This window comes from Excalfactoria chinensis, chromosome 8 (assembly GCF_039878825.1).
Source record: "Excalfactoria chinensis isolate bCotChi1 chromosome 8, bCotChi1.hap2, whole genome shotgun sequence".
NCBI lineage: Eukaryota > Metazoa > Chordata > Aves > Galliformes > Phasianidae > Excalfactoria > Excalfactoria chinensis.
The window spans coordinates 575,787-602,050 of record NC_092832.1 but is presented as its reverse complement, the minus strand read 5'-3'; the positions used below and the strand labels follow the sequence as shown (position 1 = coordinate 602,050).

Sequence of the window (26,264 nt, the reverse complement as noted above, 5' to 3'; positions counted from 1 at the left end):
AACCTTCAAAACATGAAGCAAGACTCAACTCAAACACCATTCTACTGCAAAGGTTCCTGAACAGCAAGCAGTAACTGTTTTAACAAGCACATGGGAGCACACTTTCTGCTTCCTTAATATGGTTATTCTTCCATTTGACTCAAAGTGACAGAAACCCTACAAGTGTTCAGATACACCGATACAGACTAAAATGAAGGTGGGGAAACTATCAGTGGTGTCTCTGCTGTCCAGACTAAGGACAGAAGCTCTAGATGCAAGGAGCACATCATTATACTGTTTAAAAGTGAAACATCTAGATTTAAACAGTGTAAAAAACGAAACAAATGAACAAAAAACAGAATGGTAAGGACAAGCAGAGAAATAAAGTTTGCATGAAATTATTCCATAACTTTAACTTTACAACTAACAACTATACTTAGAAGAGACAGATATGCAGATGCAGAAGTCTCAACACACCTTCTAGACTCCTGCACATTAAAAATATGTTTTTATCCAGGGATAGGAGCTAAACATCTCAGTTTCAATCACAGTGGAATTTTCACAAATTGTAAGCTTTAAAAGCTTACAGTCAGGAAAAGGACATGCTTATATAAAACATGAGCAACAGTTAAGAAAGTGTCAATCAATAGACTTTAAAAGTTTGCTTTTAATCTTCCTTTACAAAAAAAGTCAGTTTCTATCAATAGTCAATGGCTATCAGTCAAAGAGGGATGGGAAGCAAGAAGACAGTGAAATCATCTCAATTAGTTCTGCAATTCTTAAACAAGAAACTGCTTTCTTCTGCATCCACTGTTCCCCATGGCAAGGTGACTGGAAGGTTCAATCTGTAGATACAAGCTGAGTTACTCTTTTTTCCCTTGATAGGGCTAAGCTGTTTTCTTACTGCAAAGATGAAGTCTCCTGTGATATAAAGCTTATCCAGAGCATCTTTGTTCTTTGTGCTTCAATATCAAAGTGCAGTACTAGACTTCTACAGAGCCTTGATACCTAATTAGTTATAAATTAAAAGATTAATTTGATGGTCTGTGATAACATTTTAAAGGGTGTTTATGACACCTTGAGTAAGTCTGCATGTGAAAAGGACAATAGAGTTCTTCCCTAGGTGATCCACAGAACATCGAAACAAGCTGTACGTTTTATACAACTGCCAAACAAAAACCTACTGGAAGAGCATTTCATCACAATTTTCCTCCTGGGTGAAACATAGCATCTCAAATGTTGTTCTTCTCTTCAGTTGTAACAGCAGCTACAGAAGAACAGCTTTGTAGTTTTACTTCCACGGAGGCACTTTGCTGTTAAGAACACTTTTCTTTATAAATCAGATGGGCTGTCTGAGACTGAAGTAGAAAATGTTAAACGGCGTTACAGAAACAGTCCCTTCCTTAGCTTTCTTTTGTGGTGCTCTATATAAAAATTGCAAGTAAACCTGGGTGGGAGACAGGCAAGAGCTCAAGCAAAAGACTTGCAATTCAGTGACTTTGTTGTTGTTTAAGTTACAAATTTTCATACAGAATGATTTAACAGTGAAGTGAATCAGACAAATAGTAATATGCATAAACATACCAAGCAAATACAAGTTTAAAAGTGTGACAGTTTACAAAAGCAAGAGAGAAAGAGAAAACCTTTTCTCTTCCCATTACTTCTGTTCCCTTGCAATATCTTCCTTTGGAGGCTACAGCAGTGTAATTTTTAGATCAAGCATATTTTAAAGTGTATTGGTAAACTCACCTCATTTTCTGAGCAGTATTCAATTTCTACTTGCACAGAATATAATTCATCTATAAACTATGCAGCAGCTGATGGAATTAACTGAAAACAGTGTCTCCAATTATTGCCTTCACTTTTCCCTGAAAGGCCCTCGAAAATACTGAGCACAAAAGAGCTGTATTCCACAGCAAAGCCACAAAACTAAAAGTAGATAATTTAACAAACATGTGAAAACAGAATACACAGACAAGGAAAGATGATTTAAAATGCACACTTCCCATTGTTGCCTTTTATTGAAAGTATCCAAATACACACATACTTGATTATGCTTTAGAATCAAATCTTTCTTTAAGTGTTCCCACAGCTTTACACTAAAAATAAACTTGCAGTGATATTTAAGTGTGCTAAAATCTGAAATTCTATTCTACCATGATTCAGATCTGAGCAAACATCACGCATCATATATGAACTACCTTTATTAACTTTACAAGTACTTTTCTTTCCCCATGCATTCCTCGTGTCTAGTCTATGATAATGGTATTGCCCACTATAATCAGAAGAATATCTAATCATGGAAAGCTATCCACTTATGGTCTAAAAATCATGACTAGCAAACAAATTTTGACAGCTTAGTTATCAAAAAAGATAATCTTTAACAGCTGCCTACATACAGCTTTCCATCCTAGCTCACGACAGAGATATTGTCATCAGAAGTTACAGGGTAAAAGGCAGCAGATCCACAAAACTCTATACATTTTACAGATTTTTGAGTTCTCCAGGTCTTAAACTAAGTTATTTACAGTCTGAATTGGCCTACTCTTCAATCTACTAGAAATTACATCTGTAACTATTAAGCTAGTTAAACCAACATTACCTAAAAAGTGCATCTGGTGAGATGTTGGTTACATAAAATCTAATTTTCTCTTAATTAAGTTTAATAAGATATCATTTAGCAATGGAACTCCTGAAGTAAGAATTTTCATACTAAGCAAATCTGCTAATATTACCAATAGCCTGAAAAACATCAGCAGCAACATTTTAAATTAAAATTGGAAGCCAGAGGAAAATGAAGGTTCTGTGTTGGTTTAAGGGCACTTTCTAGAGCATATCATTCCTTTACATAAGAGTAACAGTTTTGTATAAATTTGATTCACCTGCTACTTGGTGTATTAACTGCATGCTGGAACAAGGTAACTGAAAATACCATAACAATTTATATTGCACATCTAACTGGTGGTTTTCAGGCAACAATCCTCAACTACCGGTATATTAAACCCCGATGTTTCCATCTTGTATAAATGTGATTACCAGTCAGTACTTCAATGAGGCTGCTTGTGCTCAATTTTAGTCGCTGAAGTAATTGAAAGAGAAGATTGATGCAAAGACCGCAACAGCAACTGCTATTACCACACCTAGAAACAACAAAGGAAATGCTCTCAGTGAGCAGCAAGTTCAGTGAGTGGTGCAGTCAGCAGCTAGGGTGTGGAGGGTAGGGTCAGTATGAATGACAAGCAAAAGGAGATACAGTAAAAGCCACCCCAAAAGCTATGCACACCACTGCTAAGCCTAAATTTAAAGCTATGATCTCAGATAATTAAATTACAGAAGCTTCTCATAGAAGCTCTGACCAGAGCAGGCTCCTTCCAAAAACCAGTTGATTGCACCTTCTCTAGTAACTTGGTCATACCCTCCCATAAAATAAGGCAGTAACTCCATGCTACTGCCTAATTCTAGGAAAACAACTAGCAAAAACAGCACAATATTTAGACTTTAAGAAACAAAATCTACTATGTTTTTCCTCAGTGGCACTGGGGTTAGAGTTTTTCTCTGTGGCACTGCACCTATTCCTTAAGTCTCTTTGTCCCACTACAGCAATTTTCTTATTGATTAATAGCTTGCTACTGATGCAGTTTATAGAATACGCTGAGGTGGGAAGAAGGACTGATGACTAGAGGGAATAATACATTGTTACAAGCAAACCTAAAAGATATTAATTTTCTCTCAATCTTTCAGTTACTATGTTCTAGAATTAAGAATTAATAGAAAGCAAATGTTACTGTTGACTAAATTGCAATTTTTGGAACACAAAAAGACAGCTAAATCTCACAACATAGAGAACTGCATTAACTGCAGACAGATGTAGGAGAGCTAGAGTTGAAGCAAAGGATACAATGCAGAGACTGCAATTGGAGTTGCTGCTCTTTCCTGCATTAGTGAGGCTGAGAAATACCACCCAAGCCCATATGTATTCATAACAGAAGAAGCTTAGTGAGTCACTAGCCAATTTAAGGATACCTGTTTGACAAACCCATTCAGATGTGGTTTTTTTTTCCACTTAGAGAACTGATGGCTCTCCAATAACTTAAGCCTTCTGTATTGAGTTGTAGGCTGAATGAACTACAAGCACGGGTTTTGTTCAAACAGAATTTTTGAACTGGTGTTAATTTCCCCAGAAACACCCTGCATCTACAACAATGAAATCCTAGAAAAGCTACTGCATTTATTAGCAAAAGAAATTAAGAAGGGCTTTTTTTGTATATATATACTTACATACATATATATATATAAATCTCACCAGCTGTGAGAATAATAATAATGCTGTGGAAGCAAATTTTATAGAGAAAGGACCCATCATAATCTCTACATTGCCATAGTAGAACTAGGGAAGTAACATACCCATATTTTGTTGAAGTTTCAAAAACAACGTTGCTTTCGTCAATTGTTTCTGTTGTGCATCATCCATGTTTTCAGAAATTGGACAAATACCAACTGCATGGAAATCACGTAAACAAGTAAATACCAGGTGAAAATGTAACATTTGCATTTCAAACTTGAATTAATGCAGAAGACTGTGAACTTCCTATCAACTTCACAAAGTAGAATAAAGGTAGAAATGTAGAAATGTAGAAATGGTATAGCAGCAACAGCACAGTGCTAAAAGATTTCCCTTCAAAGACATTTGTGCAGAATTTAGTATACATGCAAAACCTACTGCCACTAAAAGAGAAAGGCCAGCATCATTCACTCGTTGCACAAAAATAAATATTATTTTCAAAACACAAAAATTTGCTTTCAAAAGTCCCTTAAAAACATACTTCCAGAACAGGAATAGAGGATCTATTCTCCTTTGGAAAAATTGCTAAATTCTTGGGCTGCTCATCCAGGATTGAGATCCAGAGCTTGACTGTTTCAAGACTGATGGAATTCAAACCCTATTTATTTATTTCCCAAAGTTTCCTCTAATTACTTTGATATAATCAGCATGTTGGAGAGGAGGGAGGAGAGAAAGAAGACCTCTACACGAACCTGTTTGTTTGTCCCACACAGAGTGAGCACGCTCTGGACTCTGTAGTCTAACAATAAGGCAACTTAGTGGTGGCCATGGGCCAAAGGCCTTCAGTTACCATTCCTGTTCCAAGCACAGTTTACTAAGGCATCAAAAGTTTTAATTACAGTTCAGTAATTACTACTGCATTTCTGCTGTGGAAATGTACAAAGGAAGTGGGAGAAAGTGCTTGTGCTATTGCTGGGAGACCTGGATGCCTTCAGAAAGAAGGGAATAGTAAAACAGGTTCTGTCATCTAAGATGAGTCATGTGCACATAGCTTCAAAACCTTAAGTCAAACTTGCATAAGATCTTGCTTTTCATAAAAGCATTCAAACTAGCCATTTACAACTTGTCTTTAGCCATTTACATCCCTTAATCCACTACTTTTGTATAAAGTGTACTACAGGGTAGCAATTAAGTACTGTCTGATACAAAAACTAACAGGGTATCTTTTAATTTACACTAATATGTATGCATATACTAAGCATAAACATGGCTGAGATCTGCCTGTAAGCTTCACATTATGTGAGTTAAGATTAAAAACATTCAATGCATGGGTTGCTTTCTTGAAGAGAAGTCATCTTAACTTTAATATCCATCAGAGGCTGTTGTTACATCATTAGTTTTTCTGTGCAAAGGCGAAAACAACTTCATCTACCTAAAATATGAGCAGAAATCTGTAACAAGTGTACAATAGTAAATGATTAACTGTTGCATGATAGCTTTTTAAGTAAATACTGTACCCAGTGTAGTAGGAACACCACATTCTCTCCACATTACTTAGAAGAGTTTTCAGTTCCCTAAAATAACACCTTGCTTTCAAAGAAGTTGCACTCAGTTCCTGGGTCCTATTTGAAGTCTAGATTCAGCAGGTCACTTTCTGCTTTACCTCTGATGAACAAGTAGGGCATTTGATGCCCTCTAACTTTACATTTCTTTGCACTGTTGTAAAAACAGCAACACATTTCTGAAAATAATTCTGTAGATAAACATCAAGGTAGCAATGCCCACTTATTCATGAAAATAAAGAGACAGAGAAAGCAAAAATGAAATACCCTGAAGGCATTTATGCCATTAAATTACGGAAGACCATTTGAAGCAGTTGTATCATAAACAATATAAAGTGCTTTTTGAAAGTAGAATTCTATGAACCAATTATAAGAACCCTTCATTCCTCAGCAACTCCTCAACTTGCTAACAAATATGGAGAAGTGATTACCACCACCATCTCATCTACTCAGCCTGCTTAGCACCCGTACCATGAGGAGGAACGGGGATTTAGAAAAAACAATCGTAAATGCAGACATTTTAATTGCTTGTATTAAAGAACTAAATATCTTGAAACCACAGCATTAGAGCTGTTTACACATTTCAGTTACAAACAGCTCTGGTTTCGTTTTTTATTTTCCATGTAACAATTTTAAAGTATGACCCCAGAGCGACCTCACCGAAGTGTTCAAGTGATTAAGAAAATAAAGCTGCAGGGGACAACAATGGGCCATATGAAGTCAACACATGAACCTGGCCTTCTCCAAATATCTTCATTTCACATGTGTTGACTATGTGCTTCTTAATCATAAATCTTTTCATTGTATTGATTGGATGGTCTTATTTATATTTTAAAGAACATCCAAAAAAGACACTATTTAAAAAGCCTCCTTAAATTTTTGAATTTTAAACAAGTTTTTTTTTGTAAGCAAATTTTCTGCACAACTTTGTAACATATATCATTTCTCTCATTAATTCAAGGTCAGTGTCTAAAATAACAGTAACTATGGTACAAACAGATAGATGCCAACATTTGAAGCAATTCAGTTTTTATACCCTATAATGAATACTAGAAATATCTTTAGTAATGACAGTCAAGCTTTGAGAAAAAACAAATGCTACCCGTACTAGAACAATGCATTGTGAATGCACAAGGGAAACTCCAAACTCTCCTGTCACAAAAGTATGTTTACATCAATACAAACAGGCTAATAAAAAAGTTAAGCTGTAGAATTAATGCTTTTCTTTACAACAAGGAAAGTAAAGCAAAACAGCTAGCAGCTCTAGTTTCTAAAATAGCCTTCTGGTGCTAATAAATTGAAGAAGCATTTTAATAAATCTCAAGTTAATAATTCCTAACAGAATTAATTCCTAACAGAATAAGTTCCTAACAGAAATTATCACACAGCACTGCATGGATAGCATAATTACCGCCAGCAGCATTGCAAGAACCCATTCTTATAGGCAAACACTTTAATGTTCACCAGGGCAAGGTCAGTCTCATTTCTTTTCTAAAATCCTCTTAGTATGTTTTTACTTTTCCTCATTTATGTATTTACTTTAATTTACATTAAAAAAAAAAAAAAAAACCACATATCTAACCCTATAACCAATAAGTCACAAGAAGACAAATCTACCTTGTGAGCTATCCAAACATCATTTTACATGTACTAGTAGCTCCTAGATTTTTGATGCGCCAAGTGTTGCCTTTCCTCCTACCCCCAGATCCTACATCCTTATGTAAGCAGTAAAGTTGAAAGAATAATCATCTCTTCCCACACCTACCTTCAGTGCTGCATTAATTTACTTCCATAAGTTAAACTAATTGCTTTAAGTTATTAGTTAGTTTTGAGTAATAACTAGATTTAAGATTATTAAAAGGTACTATCATAATACAATGGAGATTTTTATTGCCTTTACTGTTTTATCTCCAGGCTCTTACACTGTGCACATCTTTTGCTTCTCAATTCAATGAGTCAGACTCACTGCTAAGTTTAATTATGGCCTAGGAAATCCAATAAACCCAGAATTTATGGTTAGTTAGCTTTAAAAAAGCAAGTGAGCAATGGGGTCCAGAAGAACAGCAGGAATCGCAGTTCAATTTAGAGAGCATGTTCATGGCTATGCTTTTTTTTTTTTTTTTTGTCTGCTAATACCAACATCAAGAAAATGTCACTATTATCATCTAACAATCAGTGCTGATTTTTTATACTTAAACTACAGAACTCTAGCCTGCAACTCACAATGACACTGGGGTGGCAATTTCTTCCAAGAGACCACAGGAAGTATTATTGGATGCATTTCAAATGCAGATTTGACTCCAAGACTGAAATCAAACTCTTACAGAAAAAATAGGGTAAAATCTAATTCAGATTATATAGGGAATCAGTAAAGTTCCAGAAAAAAGAACCAATAACTAGATTGTAGCAAAATATCTGCATTAAACTGGGGATGATAGTTTCCTAATGAGATCATAAACTTATAAAACATTCAATAGAAAAAGGAAAGATCTGTCTGAGTGAACCACATTCTTTCCAAGTGAACCACAAAACTTCAGTTTTGAGCATTGCACTCAGTACCTATGAAAAAACACTCAGAACAAAGTAGAGACTTCATATTTTTGAAAAAGTCATACTAAAATTACTGTTAAGGCTATTTTTTATTTTAGGCTTTTTGTCTTTTCTTTAACATTTACTCAAAAAACAGATTTGACTAGAGCACTCAGCTCCTTTTTCTATCTAGTACTAGAATTACTCTGCTCTTGAACCGCAAAGTGGAATTATTGTAAAAGTAAGCAGAGTATAAAACTTTATAAATTTTTCTAATAGTTTATCCACAAATAAAAGATATATATGAACATTGTTCAGCTATATACTTACACATGTACCATAGCTCACGAGCTGCAACCATGGTTGCATAAATAATACAATCAGTAAAAAAGTGTAATATAACTGACAGTACTCTGTTACAAGTCAAAAACAGAAGCTGCAAGAAAACACACAATTTTTGAGAAATGCGTTTCAAATGTAATTGGCTTGATATAAACAAGCTTCATAAATCCTGATATTAAGTAAACCAACTTTAAACATACTAAATTCCCCATCTGGATAAAACTGGCCTTTGCAATTAATGATGCACTCTATCCTGGCTCCTGGATAGTCTATTTACCTGTGTTAACTTCCTCTGCTATGTGGATATCTTCAGCTAGCACAAATTGGTCCAACATCTCAACAAAACGTTCCTGAATTTCTCCAGCAGCCTCATCACCAAACTTATAATCACTGAGCATCACACTGGATCCAGCAAAAGGAACAAACAGTCTTTGAGGTAAGACATGATATACCCTCTCAAAATCTAAAAGAAAAGGGGGAAAATATAATCCAAATAAAAGCCTTGCTAGTTATGATAAGATTCCCAACTAATTTGACAGTAAAACAAAGCTGTTGTAAAAGAATTGCTCAAGGTTTCCGTGTAAAAAATCCTGATTTCTAACATGGCTTGTTTAGATGTTACTATTTTGTGAAAGATTTGGCTGCTATTGTACAGATGTTTTTACTCTCTCCAGAGATATCTGAGACCTCCAAAACAGACCACAAATGTTTAAAAGACCCTTTATCATGTTTAGAATGACTAGCAAAAGAACTCTGGGAAATACTGCAGATAAGAGCATGCACCGGACAGCATATAACTTCAAGACCACAAAGGCTGCAAATACTTGGCTGTGTTATTCCCTATCTACAGCCACAAAGTAAGGATGCCACCTAGAGAGGAAACTGAAACTTGCATGCAACTGAAAACAGTTTAAATCATGGAGTTGGGATAAAATTGGTTAGCAGAAATGCAGAACGGGTAACATAAGAACATCCAAGGCCATGTCCACAGTTGGTTCTTTTAATCTTGCCAAATTTTATCATATCTTTCATTTTTATATTAGTATGAAGGTAAGCCATAGAGGGAATTTTTTAAAAGCACGCACTACAAATTAGGAGTTCAGTTACAGTTTTAACTACAGAATTTTAAAAAATTATGAAATTCACAGTCAGTGAGAAAGGGGTTGAAATTGCATTTTGTGGCCATAAGAACTGAACACAAAATTTGTGTGAAAACTGTGGTACCGAAGAACATATCTGAACTTAATCAAAACTCTCCTAACATAAGAAAATGTCAGTGCTGACAAACTGAATTTTTGCAATTTGTTTTGTTTTTTTTTGGGGGGAATGGGTGTTTGCTATATAGCAGGACTTCAGTAAGGCAGCAGAGCTTTCTACAAGAACAAAAATGTACTGCAAGTGTAAATTGATGTTTCTCTGAATTCCTACCTTTTTTACAACGCCCTTCATTTATTATGAGATCCTCAAACAGGATTTCACAACGATCACTCAATGTGTTTATTATGTCTCTCTTCAAAGCCTACAGAAGGAAAAAGCAAAAATATGAGCAACACAAAAGACATTTGCAAACCTTTCCATTAGTAAGAAACCAGAACAAAAGTGCTTCATAGGTCTAAACCATGTTGGAAGAATAGTTCTCCAGAAAATAAAAAGCTCTAAAGAAAATTAGAATAGGAGATAATCTTAATTTTAACAAAAAATTAAATTCTTAAAATTTAATTTTAAAATCTCCAATGAGAACTAAACGCTCAGTAAAGAGAAGCTAGCATTAGAAGTACTAGTATAAAACAGAAAACAACAAAGATGAAAAGTAGAGAAAAATTTTAGTATTGCTAGAACTGATGACTTCTGGACATCAATATTAAACAAAAATAATGACAAGGCGTTGACTCAATAAAGAACAAGAAAAACTGCTGATCAAAGTTGTATTTTACTTCCTATGTGTACAAAAATATACAGTCTGCAACATTTTCTTAATTTTAAGAAAATCTGTCACAGCCTAAACACAAATCATGCAAAGATTTACCAGAGAACAGTTATAACAGAAGAAATATCTGAGGAAGTGAAAAATGAACTGAATCCCTCACACAAACACACACAGATGATTTCAGAAACTCATCTGTATGTTGAAGGGGTGAACCCCAGATTAGAGCACACCTTTTCTTAAGTGAAAAAAAAAAAAACCAGCGTGACAAATTTTCTGTATTTTGGAAATTTATTTCTGATGAACTAGCAATTACCTGAATAGCTTCTTTTACTTTTGGCTTGTTGTTATGTACATAGGCTCTACACTTCACAGCACCTTTGAGATTTATGGAACCGCTGCAGACCTGGACTGCTGCTGTTGATCTATGACTTGAACCCTGGGACTGAAGAACAAATGTGTTTCAGTTTTATCTTGTTACCTTGTCACTTGCGGCACAAATAACAAAAAACAGAGCAAGGAAATTAAAAGCATACTTTAAGATGCTTTCATGTAACTTGCTTTCCCTCATAATTTCTCTCACTCTCTCTCTCTCTCTTTGAATTTTATTTTTTAGCTTTTTTTTTTAGTTTTGTTAATTATAGCTCAAAATATCTCTCCTTTTCAATTATTTAAAACTTGTGATTTAATTATTTGCGTCTGTGAGACTTCCAAAACATTTCAGCAAAGAGGTGGTTAGTATTAGCATCGCAATCCAGGAAGTTATTAAACATTATTTTTTTTTAGTAACTAAGTAGTTACTTTTACCATATAATAAGCATAACCTAGGGTATTCAGAAAGCCATCCAATCTAAAAAGCAGTAATTATACACCTAGTCACATTTAGAATTGTATCAACCTGTTCCCTAGAGACAGTTTCCCTAATTACAAAAACAATGAGAGCATCCTAGGAAGCATTTTAAGACACACCTGGAAACACATGGATGTGTAACTTCTGCAGGAACTGCGTAATCAACTTACGTTGTGACTGGAAAAAGTAAACATAACCCTCACTGTTTTAAAAAGGAAGGGAAGATCCAGGAAACTGCATGCCACTCAGTCTCACCTGGCAAGACCATGGAGCAAATCCTCCCAGAAACAATGCTAAGGCATATGGAAAGCAGAGAAGTGGTAGGTGACAGACAACATGAACTCACTGAGGGTAAACTGTGCCTGGAAAATTTGCTGGCCATCTACAGTGTTGGATAGTGAACTGATGTCGTGAACTGGGAATTGTTCAAAGTATTTGATGTCTCACACAACATCTTTGTCTCTAAAATGGAGAAACACAGATTTGGCGAATGAATCAGTCGATGAATAAGGAATTGCCCTGATCAGGCACACCCAACCTGCAGCCCAACCCAGCCAGTCCTGTGGCCTAGCCCCTAACCCACGCCATCATGGCAGTGGTTCTTCCCATTGAATGGCCCACCCCAGCACCAGGTGCACACCCATTGCTCAGCAATGACCAAACATTGGTGTGCAAGCAGCACTGTGTCAGCTAAAACCAGGGCATGGGGAGGGCGCAGTGCAGTGCTATCTCAAGTTAAGGCAAATAGTTGTGTGCATTTTGATACACTGGCTAAACACAATCCTGTGAACAGCAAAAGATATACAGTCTTGCTTTCCATTGTGATAAAGGAATTTGAGAACAGGTTTCAAAAGTGCTGAAAAATATAGATTTTTTTAATATTCCCTTTTTTTCTTTATACATTTTGGTCTGAGGTCAGCAGGATAATAAAATTCAACAAAACCAAGTGTCAGATTCTGCACTTTGGTTGCAACAACTACACACAGTATTATAGGCTTGGGGCAGAGTGGCTGGAAAGCAGCACAAAGGAAAAGGATCTGGCGGCGTTGGTGGACTTGACTGAACCTGAGCCAAGCAGTGTGCCCTGCTAGCTAAAATAACCAATGGCATCCTGGCTTATATAAAAAATAGTGCAGCCAGAAGGAGCAGGGAGGTGATCACCCCTCCATACTCAATTCTGGTATTGAAGTACACCTCGAGTAATGTGTTCAGTTTTAGGCCCCTCACTACAAGAGAGACATCAAGGCCCTGCATGTACAGAGAAGGGCAGTAAAGCTGGTGAAGTGCCTGGAGCACTGGTTGTGTGGGGAAAGGCTGAAGGAACTGCAATAGTTCTCTAGAAGGCTCAGTGGAGACCCTGTCACTCTCTACAACTGTACTAAAGGAAGCTGTGACCAGGTGGAGATCAGCCTCTTCCCCCAGGTAAGCAGTAACAAGGGAAAAAGGGAATGGTCTCATGTTGTTCCAGGAGAGGCTGACATTGGATATTAAGTATTTTCTCTCAGAAAGTGTGGTCACATATTAGAAATGGCTGCCCAAGGAATCTGTGGCGTCATTATCACTGGAGGTATTTAAGGAAAGGGTAGATGTAGTATTTAGGCATGTTTCAGTGGGCAATATTGGTGATAGTTGAACTAGATCGTGCTTGACCAACTTTTTGGTTTGCCTGGTCTGCATTTTGTGAATAGAAATTGTCTTGGGCCACAGATATGTATGCTGCTCCAAAAGTAATGCCTCCTATTATTTCCAAAGAAACGACAACAGATGCAGAGTGCACAATATTATTACTTGATAGAGCAAATTCTCAGCTACAAAATACAACTTTTCAATATAGTCACCACCATTAGTTTTTGCATTTTTGCATAACAAGAGCCTGCATCCCATACTTACAGAAATCTGATCCACTGTCACCACTGCTGAAACACACCACTAAGTGGCTCCAAGGTGACCTGCAAGTGGCCTTTCAGTACCTAATGGGGGGGCTATAGGAAAGAAGGGTCTGTAGCGATAGGAAAGGGGAAATGGTTTCAAACTAAGAGAGGGTAGATTTGGGTTTGGTATAAGGAAAAAGACTTTAACAGCGAGGGTGGTGAGGCACTGGAACAGGTTGTTTAGATATGTGGTGGAAGCCTCATAAGCCTCATCCCTGGAGACTTTCAACGCCAGGCTTGACCACACTCAGAGCACCTGACTAAGGTGTGGATGCCCCTGTTCATTGCAGGAGAATTGGAGATAATCTTTAAAGGCCTCATCCAACTCTAAGGATTCCATAATTTCATTTTAAAATTCCTTTATCAAAATGGAGAGGACAACTGCATATTCCTCACCATTCAAAGCCCTGTCTTTAACCAGTATATCAAAATGCTTACAGTAATTTGCCATCGCTTGAGTCAACACTGCACAGCATTGCCCCCCCCCATGCCCTGGTTTCACGTGACTGTTAGTAGTACAGTGACAATTTAGTTGTTGCTTAGAGACGGGTGTGGTTACAGTGTTAATAGCACAGTGACAGTTTAGCTGTTGTGTAGAGATAGGTATGGGGCCACCGTGTGGTGAAGAGCCACTGCCTTTTAACTGCAGGGAGGGAGTAGGCTGCACTATGAGCCATGCTGGGCCGCAGATAGGACATGACAGTATCTTAGTGGCCTTTTCTTTAATGATTCTACATAATACATTTTACATGAGTCCCAAGACAATTCCTCTTCACTCAAATGTGGCCCAGGCAAGCCAAAAGTTTGGATATCCACAGCCTAGATGGTCACACTTGAAGAATTAGTCAACAATTCAGTGTCCAGGCAGAGACAAATGATGAGCCGTGCTCCTCAGAGCTTGGCACTGGGACTGGCACTATCCAACATCTTTGTCAGTGACATAGGCAGTGGGACTGAGTGCACCCTCAGCAAGACTGCAGGCAACATGAACCATGCATGGTATGCTCAATGAAAAGGATGCCATCCACAGACATAGACAGACTTAAGAGGTGGGTCCATGTGAAGCTCAACAAGACAAAGAACATGATCCTGTACATAAGTCAGAGCAATCTCAAACATGAATGTGGAAAGTGGACTGAGTGCAGCTCTGAGAAGGACTTGGAAGTGTTAGCATACGAAAACTGAACACAAGCCAGAAACACGAGCTTGCAGCCCAGAAAGCCAAATACACCCTGTCTGCATTAAAAGCAGCATGCCCAGTAGGGTGAAGGAGATAACTGCCTGACCGATCTCTCATGCTCCCCTCTCGTGAGAGACCACCTGCAGTGCTGCATTCAGGTCTAGGCCCCCCAGCACAAGGACACTGAGGCATTGGAGTGAGTTCAGTGGAGGCCACGAGGGTCATGTGCCCTTTGATCTACCATAGGACATCTGACCTAGGGGAGCCTGTTGATGAGGCCTTCTTGCTTCAGCTGCAAGAGGTGTTGCATCCCCAGGCTCTGATCCTAATGGGGGATTTCAACCACCCAGATATCTGCTGGGAAATCAACATGGTGAGCTGCAAGTGATCTAAGAGACTCCTGGAGTCCATCAATGACAACTTTCTGGCTCAGATATTGGACAGAAGTCTGGGGAAGTGCTGCTGGATCTGGTGCTCACTAGTGCAGAGGAGGTGCTTAAAGCAATTAAGATCAGAGGCAACAAGGGATGCAGTGACCATATCCTAGTTGTGTTTGTGATCTCCAGGAACATGGGTCAGAAAAAGGGTGGAGTCAGGACAGTGAACTTTAGCAGAGCAAACTTCAGTTCCTCGAGCTCCAAGGAACTGTTGGATGAGATCCCCCTGGGAAACTTTTCTTAGGGACAAAGAAACAAAACAGAGCTGGCAGCACCTTAAGAACATGTTTCTGAGAGCACAAGAGCTCTCTGTTCCAGAATAAGATCAGGCAGAGAAGGCACTGTAGCTGAGTAAGGTCCTGCCGGTCAAACTGAGGGAAAAGAAGGAAGAGTATAAGCAATGGAATCAGGGAAGGGTGTGGCCTAGGAGGAATACAGAGATGCTGTCAGGATTTGCAGGGACATCATCAAGAAAGCCATGGTGTGGATGGAATTAAGTTCAGTAAGGGACATAAAACACCAGGCGGGTTTCTTTGGGTACATTGGTCACTAAAGTCAGGCAAAGGAGAGCACACCCCCTCGGAACAATGAAAAGGGAAAACTGGCCACCTCAGATGCAGAGAAGGCTAAGGTAACTCAATGAGTTCTGTGCCTCCATTTCCACTGCTAGTCAGGCTTCACAAGTTTGTTGCATCCCTGAAATTACAAGTAAAGGTTGGAGAAGCAAATTCCCTCCCAGAATAAGAGCAGGGCAAGTCCGAAACCACCTCATAAGGCTGAATGTGTGCAGGTATATAGGGCCAGATAACATGTATCCCAAGATCCTGAAGGAAATGGCTGATGTGGTTGCCAAACTGTGCTCCATCATATTTGAAAAGTCGTGCCTGTCAGGGACTAACTGAAGGTTGACAGTGATAGGACAAAGGGAAATGGATTTAAACTGAAAGGGGGTAGATTTAGGCTAGATGTTAGGAAGCGATTTTTCACTCAGAGGGTGGTGAGACCCTGGAAGAAAATGCCCAGAGAAGCTGTGGATGCCCACCCCATCCCTGGAGGCATCCTAGGCCAGACTTGATGGGTTCTGGGCAATCTGATCTAGTGGTTGGCAACCCTGCTGATAGCAGGGGGTTGGAACTAAATGATCTTTGAAGTCCCTTCCAACCCAAGCGATTATATAATTCTATGAGCACCTCTATTATGGAGACAGGCTGAGGGAGTTGCAGCTTGGTAAGTTAGAACAGCTTTCCAGTATTTAACAGGGATCTAAAGGAAAGATGGAGAGGGACTCCTTTCCTGGGAGTACAGTGATAGGACAGGAGGCAACAGTTCAAAATTTTTGAGAGTAGATTTAGACTAAACATTAGTAAGATTTATATATATATATATATATATATATATATAAAATATACATGTATATATTTTTTTTGTTGTTTTTTGGTTTTTTTTTACTCAAAAGATGGTTAGGCACTGGAATACCAGTGGTTACCCAGAAAATCTTTGGATGCCCCACTGCTGGAGGTCCTCAAGGCCAGGTTGCATGGGGCCCTGGGCAGCCTGATCTGCTGGGAGATGTCCCTGCCTATGGCAGGGGGCTGGAATTAGATGGATCCCTTCCAACCCACTCTGTAATTCCATGATTATGCCAAAATAAAAAGTTGGATTTAAAAATCTTTTTTTCCTCTGAGATAATTAATCATTGGAACAGTATAACAATGAAAGTAGTTCAGATACTCTGAAGTCTTTAAAATGACCTTTTGTAAGTTTATAGATGTTTTGCTAGACACAACTTTATGGAACCAAGGAACTACCTGACAAAAGCCAGCAACGTGATCTCACAACAACATGCCTCATGACCTGTGCTATGAAGGAAGACTACAAAGCAATGCCTAGGCACAAGACTTTATGACATGACTGGGGCACCTAACTCACAGAATCACAGAATTGTAGGGGTTGGAAGGGACCTCTAGAGATCATCGAGTCCAACCCCCCTGCCAAAGCAGGCTCCCTACACCACGTCGCACAGGTAGGCGTCCAGGCGGGTCTTGAATATCTCCAGAGAAGGAGACTCTACCACCTCCCTGGGCAGCCTGTTCCAGTGCTCCGTCACCCTCACTGTAAAGAAGTTCTTGTGCACATTTGTGCGGAACTTCCAATGCTGAAGTTTCAGCCCATTTCCCCTAGTCCTGTCCCCATGCACTACTGAAAAGAGACCAGCCTCGCCACTATGGCTCCCACACCTCAGGTATTTAAAAACCTGGATCAAGTCCCCTCTCAGCCTTCTTTTCTCAAGGCTAAACAGACCCAGTTCCCTAAGTCTCTCCTCATAGGGGAGATGCTCCAGGCCCTTCACCATCTTTGTGGCCCTCCGCTGGACTCTTTCCAAGAGATCCCTGTCTTTTTTGTACTGCGGAGCCCAGAACTGGACACAGTATTCCAGATGAGGCCTCACCAGGGCAGAGTAGAGGGGGAGGATCACCTCCCTCGACCTGCTGGCCACGCTCTTTTTAATGCACCGCAGAATGCCATTGGCCTTTTTGGCTACAAGGGCACACTGCTGACTCATGGCCAACCTGTCATCCACCAGGATGCCCAGGTCCCTATCAGCAGGGCTCCTCTCCAGTAGGTCTTCCCCCAGCCTGTACTGGTGCGTGCAATTATTTCTTCCTAGGTGCAGGACTCTACACTTGCTTTTGTTAAACCTCATCCAGTTTCTTACTGCCCAGCTCTCCAGCCTGTCCAGGTCTCGCTGAATGGCAGCACAGCCTTCAGGCGTGTCAGCCAATCCTCCCAACTTCGTGTCATCAGCAAACTTGCTGAGGGTCGACACTATCCCCTCATCAAGGTCGTTGATGAAGGTGTTGAACAAGACCGGACCCAGTACAGACCCCTGGGGGACGCCGCTAGTCACAGGCCTCCAGCCGGACACTGCACCACCAACGACAACCCTCTGCACTCTGCCAGTCAGCCAATTCTCGATCCACTTCACCGTCCACTCATCTATCCCATACTTCCTCAGCTTTGTTATAAGGATGTCATGGGGGACCGTATCAAAAGCCTTACTGAAATCAAGGTAGGCTACATCTACCGCTCTCCCCCCGTCCACCCAGCGAGTGACATCTTCATAAAAGGCCACCAGGTTGGTCGAGCACGACCTCCCCTTGGTGAACCCATGCTGAGTACTCCTGATAACCTCCTTTACTCCCAGTTGCCTGGAGATGGCATCCAGCACAAGCTGTTCCATCACCTTCCCTGGGACAGAGGTGAGGCTGACTGGCCTATAATTACCCGAGTCATCCTTCTTGCCCTTTTTGAAGACCAGGGTGACATTGGCCATCCTCCAGTCTTCAGGCACCTCCCCTGTTCTCCAAGACCTCTGAAAAATTACAGAGAGCGGCTTAGCAATAACCTCCGCCAGCTCTCTCAGCACCCGCGGGTGCACCCCATCAGGTCCCATGGATTTATGGACATTAATGTTTCCTAAGCACTCACGGACCACCTCTTCCCTGACTAAAGGGAAATCTCCCATTCCCCAGATTCTCTCATCAACCACCAGGGTCTGGGATTCCTGGGGGAGAGCCCTTTCAATAAAGACAGAGGCAAATAAGGCGTTCAGTATTTCTGCCTTCTCAGCATCCCCCGTTACCAGAACACCCCCCTCACTTAGTATGGGGCCCACATTCTCCCTAGCCTTCCTTTTGCTGTTAACGTACTTAAAAAACCCTTTTTTATTGTCCTTTATCTCCTTAGCTAGATTCAGCTCCAGGTGGGCTTTAGCCTTCCTGGTTGCATCTCTGCAGTCCCTGACTACATTCTTATATTGTTCCCAAGTGGCCAGACCCTTTTTCCACATATCGTGTCCTTTCTTCTTTCTGCGGAGCTTGCACATGAGTTCCTTACTCATCCACGCAGGTCTCCTGGCACCTTTTCCCGACTTCTTAGTTACAGGGACGCACCAATCCTGAGCCTGAAAGAGGAGCCGTTTGAATGCTAGCCAGCTCTCACAGGCCCCCTTGCCCTCTAGCACCCTGGCCCACGGGATAGCCCCAAGTAGGTCCCGGAGGAGATCAAAGTTGGCTCTCCTGAAGTCCAGGGTAGCAATCCTACTTTTTGTTTTGCTTCCTCCACTCAGGATCTCGAACTCCACCATCTCATGGTCGCTACAACCCAAGCTACCCCCAACTTTTATTTTCTTAATGAGTCCTTCCTTGTTGGTGAGAATAAGGTCCAGCAGCACCTCACCCCGCATCGGTACCTCAACCATCTGCATCAGAAAGTTATCTTCAACACACTGCAAGAATTGTCTGGACCGCGCATGCCTGGCCATGTTGGTCGTCCAGCAAATGTCTGGATAATTGAAATCCCCCAAAAGTACCAGCGCCCGGGAGCGTGATGCTACTTCCAGTTGGTTACAGAAGGCCTCATCAACCTCCTCTTCCTGATCAGGAGGCCTGTAGTACACACCCACAACAGTGTCCCCCTTACCAGCCTGGCCCTTGATTCTCACCCACAAGCTCTCGACTGCTACATCACTCTCCCCCAGGTGGAGTTCAATATATTCTAGCTGCTCTCTCACATAAAGAGCAGGTCTCATTTCAGCACAACCTCTACTAGAGAGGAAACTTCTAACTTAAACCTGGACAGCTTCAGTTTTTGATTTAGCTCACATAATCTGCATCTTAATTCAAAACTAGTGACTAAGCTTCTGATTCAAAGAAATGTGCATAGCTAGCCATTACAAATGGGGTTCATTCTGAACTTCAGAACAATGTAGTCCCCATGAATTTACTGTGAGTGGGGATACACAAGTGTGTGCAGGACTTAATTTTTCTAGCCAGTGGTTCAAATTTTCCTCACAATTATATTGTGCAATTCTTAAGTCAGCACGGCTATCAAGAATAGGGCTCCTAAGACACAAAACATGCAAATCTGTCCACAGTCAGTTTCGCAATCAATATCCAGAGGGGGAAAAAAAAAAAAAAAAAAAAAAATCTTACAATGAACTAAGGAGGATTTCTAGGCTAGAATCTTCTTTCATTTTTTACTTCATTTTATCAGATAGCACTACTTACCAGCTGTGTCAGAACCTTGACATCAAAAATCTGAGTACTGGAATCAGTATTTTCCCTTAATTTTTTCTGAAAGAAAATGAACACATCACATGAAGTATTTATGTTAAGCTACCTTATAGTCATCCTAGCTATGACATAAAGCATGCCATACTTTAAAAAAAAAAGCTAAATAGCCGTGAGACTACAGTCAAAAAAAAACACAGGAAAGATATGACTTGGGCAGCTAATCAAGGTTTTTCCACTATTTTTTTTTTAACATTTAGACATATATAGTTAGTCTCATCACCTACATTTACACCTAACTTGGGTTCTTTAATGAGGCAATAAGGCCAGAGACAAGTTACAGAATTTTATTTTTTTTTTAAAGTCAGTCTTCATTACTTCATTACACTGGAGGTTCACATATTAGTTTTTGCTTATTATATGGCACTCACCTGCCCTTCAAGAAGTGCTGTGTCATTGTCTTTAACTTGTCCATTGATCAGAAAAATGCTGTCTTCTATCTGCTTTGACCATCGATTTAATCCATTCTTTGAAAATGTGAAAACAAAAATGTCATTAAAAAGAGAATTTGACTAAAATAGTTGGACAGTATCATGATGAACACTATCAAAAATATACATTTCAAAAGGTACCCTGAGAAAAGTTTTAAAATCTCTGAAATATCTGTCTACGTATCTTTCCTAAGTCAAATTTTGAAAACAAGGAACGAATATTTTAAGATAGTTAAGTGCTACTCCAGGGATACAACAAGGGATTCTACTTTTAAAAAGAGGGTATGAGAGCCTATAAGACTTTTTAAAAGCACCCTATAGCCCTATCCTAACTGGATGCAACCTTTTACAAAGTGAAACAGAGAGACCGTAGTTGAGATCAAGTATTGATGTCCCTTGGAGTAGGAAGGCCCTTCAAATGGATCTGGACAAGATGGATTGTTTGGCTGAGGCCAATGGGATGAAGTTCAGCAAGACCAAGTGCCAGATCCTGTAGTTGGTACACAACCCCATGCATCACAACAGGCTTGGGCAGAGTGGCTAGAAGACTGTGTGGGAGAAATGGATATGAGAGTGTTGCTCGACACTCAGCTAAACATGAGCCAGCAGAGTACCCAGTTAATCAAGATGGCCAATGGCATCCTGGCTTGTATTAAATATGGTGCAACCAACTGGTTTCAGGGAACTGATTGTCCCTTTGTACTCAGTGCTTGTGAGGCTACACCTCAAGTGCTTTTGGTTTTGGGTCCCTCACTACAAGAAAGACATCAGGGTCCTGGAGCATGTCAAGAAGGGCAACAAATCTGGTGAAGTGCCTGGAGCACAATTGTTATGGGGAGAGGCAGAGGAAACTGAGGTTGTTTAATCCAAAGAAGAGGAGACTCAGGGGAGAACTTATTGCTCTCTACAACTGCCTGAAAGAAGGTTGTGGCGAGGTGGAGTCAACCTCTTCTCCCATGTAATTAGCAATAGGAAGAGAGAAACGGCCTCAAGTTGTGCTGGGGAGGTTCAGGTTGGATGTTAGAAAAAATTTTTCCTCCAAGAGTGGTCAGGCACTGGAATCAGCTGCCCAGGGAGGTAGTTGAGTCTTTGGAGATGTTCAAGTAATATTTAGATGTGGTATTAAGGGACATGGTTTAGTGTGGAAATATTGGTGACAGGTGGATGGTCAGAATGGATGACCTTGGAAGGCTTGTCCAACCCTGGCGATTCTACAATTCTATGAACATCATAATAATTGCTAATAATTTTGAGGAAAGGAAACCACAAACTCTAAGCACAGCAAAAGAAGAGTTATCAGCATTTGCTATACTAGCAATGCTTCAAAGTAACTTTAAATAGCATTTAAAAGAGGAAAAATTACTACTAGATAGATGCAGTCAGTTACTTACCTTGGTATTCTTCTGTAAGTCATGGTTGGGTGAAGTCACAAGAAGTGGAATGTGGATGTTAACATTTACTGTGCAGTCCAAGGATAACCAGGAAGCAGACAGAGCACTTTGATACTTCCAGTCTGCAGGTTTAGCTGAACCCTGAGGGGCAGAAGTAAACAAGAAATATATATATATAACTTACATAAAACATTACATAATTCACATGTTAAGTATTTTTAAAACATGATTTGTCATGCATTAAAAGCTGTATACAACACAGGGCAACAAACTTACCTTTGGATCTTGCACATCATAGGTCCGGCAAACTATTCTTCACCACTTAAAGAAAAAGATTCAGTGGAAAGCAAAAAGCAAGTATAAACAATTTGTTATTACTTTGTCCTTTATAATAGTAGCTTCTTTTTTGAGCTAATTTGTGCTCTGAGAAAGTTCTCAACTTTCATTAGTTTAAAAAAGTAGAAAAATATTTGACTCCAAACTCCATTTACCATAGTGATTCTGTATCATCTAGATTAATATCAACAAGTACTCACAAAGGAGAACCACCAATGCACAAATTTGCAGTTTGATAGTTTCTCTCAATTTGCTAAGTAAAATCTTGCCTTCTCCTCTTGCATTTATCTCATTATCAACAAACACAGACTTCTGCAGAACTAGTGTAGATCCCACACGCCTGGTACTTCCCTATTTCCATATGAGTATCACTTGCATTTTTAAGTTATGCAGTACTTTAGGTTTTCTTATTTTATACAATTTTTTTTAATGGAGAAAGGCATAGTTTGATGTCACCACGCACACACAAATCTAACTGTAAGAAACTGGAGAAATTTTGCCTATGTAAGAGTGCCAACAGTCTTACTATGGCTAATCAGAAAACTCCATGATTTCAACTTAATGGCCTATGTCTATCTGAACTAAAAAAGGTTTGTGTAGTAAACAAATCCTGGGAACCTTTACAAAATCTTGTGTTAATAATACAAAATAACTACAGAAACCAGATTGGGGATAGCAGTCTCAATCAACAAAGCTTGCTAAAAAAGGATACTTTTTTGTAGCAGAGCAAACTTGAAGAGCTGCTCTATCAGAGATATCCTCGTCAGCAGGTTTCCAGAGCCGTCTTTTAGTCAAGGACTTCTCTATGGAAAAGATCAGCTAAAGGTTTAAAGGAAAAAATAAAAATAAAAAAATTACATTACAGAGTTTTCCAGCCAACTGATTTATTACAACTTCTGGAAAACAGTTTTCCACTGAAGTTGTAACTCTAACAATACTATGATTGTGGATAAATAACATTTTTATATATGTCGCCAAAATTTCACATTAAAAGAACATGCAGCAAGGATGAATATAGGCTAATACTCCAAAGTGAAAGTTGCACATGCAAACTTAATCCACTTTCCGTATGACCTGAAGTAAACAATACACATTCATGTGTTCAACTTGTAAGATTTTTTCCTACAAAAAATATTACAGCATTACACCTTGGACCAAAGGCTGCAAATCTTGCACATTAAAATCACTTACATTTGTCCTATGAGAACAGCAAAATGAACATACACCTAAAAACTAAAACAAAACCTAGCACTAGATGTTTCAATACTACTATGATGCATTTTAAGCCTATTGGACATGATAGAAAGTAGTTTCTAAATACAGTCTTGTGCACCTAAATCAGATATTTCTCCACAAAATATTCCTTTTAAAGAAATCAGAACTATAGATCATTCACTATTTCAAATCCCTCCAAACAATCAAAAAGCTAATATGTTCCATTGCTAATGACTGTGCCTCAAAGATTTAATAAAAACAGCTTTAAAGAGATTTTCTCTAAGCCCAAGTGTTTATTCTTAGTAAATGCTGTAAGATAGTATACTTGAGCACTGTACTACTTTGAAACACCACAGGAGACAGAAAGCTAGCCAGAATCAGAGAACAACAATTTCAGAAGTTTCAATCCCAAAACTATAAATCAAACCAGAATACTTTTGCTACTCTATCTTTTTAAAAAAGCACAAACAGCCATATAGACTAAAGACAATAACATAACATTACTCAGTTACACACCTAAAAATATCCTAGCCTTTCCCCCATTTTTCTCTACTTACCCTGCGTAAAGCACTTTGACTATCTTTTAACAGTTCTGGAGTTGCAATTATAAACACACCAAGAACTAATAAGCCTCCAGGAAGCATTCTAGAAATCTTAAAGACAGGAAACAACATGTGTTAGTACATAGCAGAGGTATAACACAGTGCATCCAAAACGAGATGAATACGAGTTGAGAGTAGATATAAGCAAGGCTGTTTCTTACATACATGTTCTTCTAAAATAGAGGAACAGACCATCTTGCAAATTTTCTTGCTTCAGCCCTACATTTCTGTTTCATCATAAACTTTGAAAGCGAAAAATAAAGACATTTTGGTTTGATATACCAAAGTATGTCTAAGAGCGCGTATTTCTTTGGAAAAAAAATGGGCTAGAGATTACAGAAGTGATGGAAGTGTGCCCCGGTGGCGCACGTGGTAGAAGTGCCGCTTGCAATGCCGGAGGCCTGGTGTTCGAATCCCCCCTGTGGCGCAAGTGGTAGAAGTGCCGCTATGCCACACAGAAGGCTCGAATCCTGGGAGTTGGACTCGATGATCTCTAAGGTCCCTTCCAACTCGCACAATACTGTGATACTGTGAAGCTTCCATACATTCCATCACCTTCCTGTTTTTCCCACCCCCTTCAGAAACTCAGATCGCACTACCTGACTGGCATGTGCAGTGATCCACTCTTCATCAATGGAATCCAGTTTTGAAGGACTGGAGTTGCCTTCCTTCTGCTCTTCCTTTGGAGGTGTTCGAGCAGCTCGAATTATGTAGTCTCTTTGCGGAGAACACTTAGGAAAACAACAAAGGGAGCCAAGAGCTTCAGGCTACTACCAAGTCTGGAAACATACATACTATGTAACACAGTACCTGTAAGTGTAGCTTTACAACACTTAAGCTAAATTGTATAATCTGCTACAAAACCCTTCTTGAACTTTTCCAGCCCTTGCCTTAAACCACTAGTTTAGTGTCAGATTTCACCATTAGATTTTTCTTTTCCTAGTGCCTATCTTTCAAAACATGTTTTTAGAAAACTTGAGTACTCAGCTGATGCTGTAAGCACTTTATGGACCATCCTCCTGCACTACAGAAGCCCCATGGGAGGGCAAATTATTAAAATTCAACGGGATTTTCTTCAGCTAACACAAGAGTACAGAATGGGCTTTGCAGTCCTCCCCCACACACTTACCTGCCCTATTAACAGCCCAGTGACAAAAGGCTTAAACTTCACACTGAGGTCTGAAAGGTACTGCCCAACAGCTTTCTCAACAAGATACGTTCTGCCCATTGCTGCAAATTCAAGACTGGGTATTTCAGTTTCAGCCTACAAAACAAACCATGTATGAAGTCAAATCAATTATACATTGGTAACTACACTAGTTACGTGAGAACAAGTGAAAAAATAAATAAATAAATAAAAAATCTGAGCAGGTTAATTTCCATCTGTCAAGAAAAGTGGAGTATTTTATCATCTGCAATTGTTTTTCAAAGAAAAATATAACTCCGCAGGCTAGAAAAAAGTACACGCTAGCCTTACTTGAAAGAGCATTTACCAATACACGCTTTAAGTACCCATCACTGAAATGACACAGCAAGTTAAGCAAGTAAGCACTAAGAAAATCTCGCTTCCGAGCAGCGACATCTTGATGCAATCTCGCTGCGCCCCAGCTCACGACGCGATGTTCCTCCTGCGTTCAGACCCCTCCGAGAGGAACGTGCTTCGGTGCCCACCTGAACGTACCGCTCAGCGATCAGCCCGCAGCACAGCTGCAGCTCGGCACCAGAGCGAGGACGGCTGCCACCCCCTCACATCACCGCCCCGGCGCCCGCCTCGCTTCAGCCAGCCCCGCACCGCCTCTGCGCTGCTCCGCTCCTGCACCTCCGAGCCTCGGGCCGCCGCCGCTTTCGCAGACCGAGGCGCGCGGCCAACGCCGGCCACACGGCAGCCGCCGACACGTCACCCCACCTCAGCGCCGCAGCTCGATGACGCCCAAGAGCGGGAAAAAAGCGCGCAGCGGGACATCCCGCCGCCATGCTTTGTGTGGCTGAGGCCTCGGCACCTCCTCCGCACTGCCCAGAACGCTTCAGGAAAGGGAGAGACCGCACAGCGGGCCTCCCCGCAAAGCGCCCGAGCCTCCCAGCGCCGCATCAGCCACTCACAGCTGCCCGGCAGCAGCCACCGCCACACCCAACATGGCGGA

At 40.1% G+C, this 26,264-nt stretch overlaps 1 protein-coding gene across 3 annotated transcripts; it reads right to left on the bottom strand.

The window, feature by feature from the left end:
* Positions 1-1,833: 1,833 nt before the first annotated feature.
* On the bottom strand, positions 1,834-26,234 carry ODR4 (odr-4 GPCR localization factor homolog). 3 transcript variants are annotated; one of them, XM_072342948.1, is made up of 14 exons: positions 25,795-26,234; positions 25,253-25,387; positions 24,723-24,854; positions 24,079-24,174; positions 23,019-23,125; positions 22,247-22,283; positions 21,971-22,111; positions 20,520-20,615; positions 20,086-20,151; positions 10,935-11,063; positions 10,123-10,213; positions 8,972-9,157; positions 4,384-4,476; positions 1,834-3,119 (listed from the first exon to the last, which is right to left on the bottom strand). In XM_072342948.1, exons 2-14 carry the CDS (start codon positions 25,349-25,351, stop codon positions 3,052-3,054), a joined length of 1,341 nt encoding a protein of 446 aa, XP_072199049.1. In that variant the 5' UTR covers positions 25,352-25,387; positions 25,795-26,234; the 3' UTR covers positions 1,834-3,051. The 3 variants fall into 3 exon arrangements, with proteins under 3 accessions (XP_072199049.1, XP_072199050.1, XP_072199048.1); XM_072342949.1 differs by having other exon boundaries at positions 25,916-26,234; XM_072342947.1 differs by having other exon boundaries at positions 25,805-26,233.
* Positions 26,235-26,264: the final 30 nt, after the last annotated feature.

Coding starts and splice junctions, on each gene's coding strand:
- ODR4 (XM_072342948.1), bottom strand. CDS start 25,351: ATGGGCAGAACGTATCTTGTTGAGAAAGCTGTTGGGCAGTACCTTTCA. Junction 22,284..23,018: donor GTTTGCTCTGCTACAAAAAA/GTATCCTTTTTT, acceptor TAAGTGGTGAAG/AATAGTTTGCCGGACCTATG. Junction 20,152..20,519: donor CAGCACTTCTTGAAGGGCAG/GTGAGTGCCATA, acceptor ATTTTCTTTCAG/AAAAAATTAAGGGAAAATAC.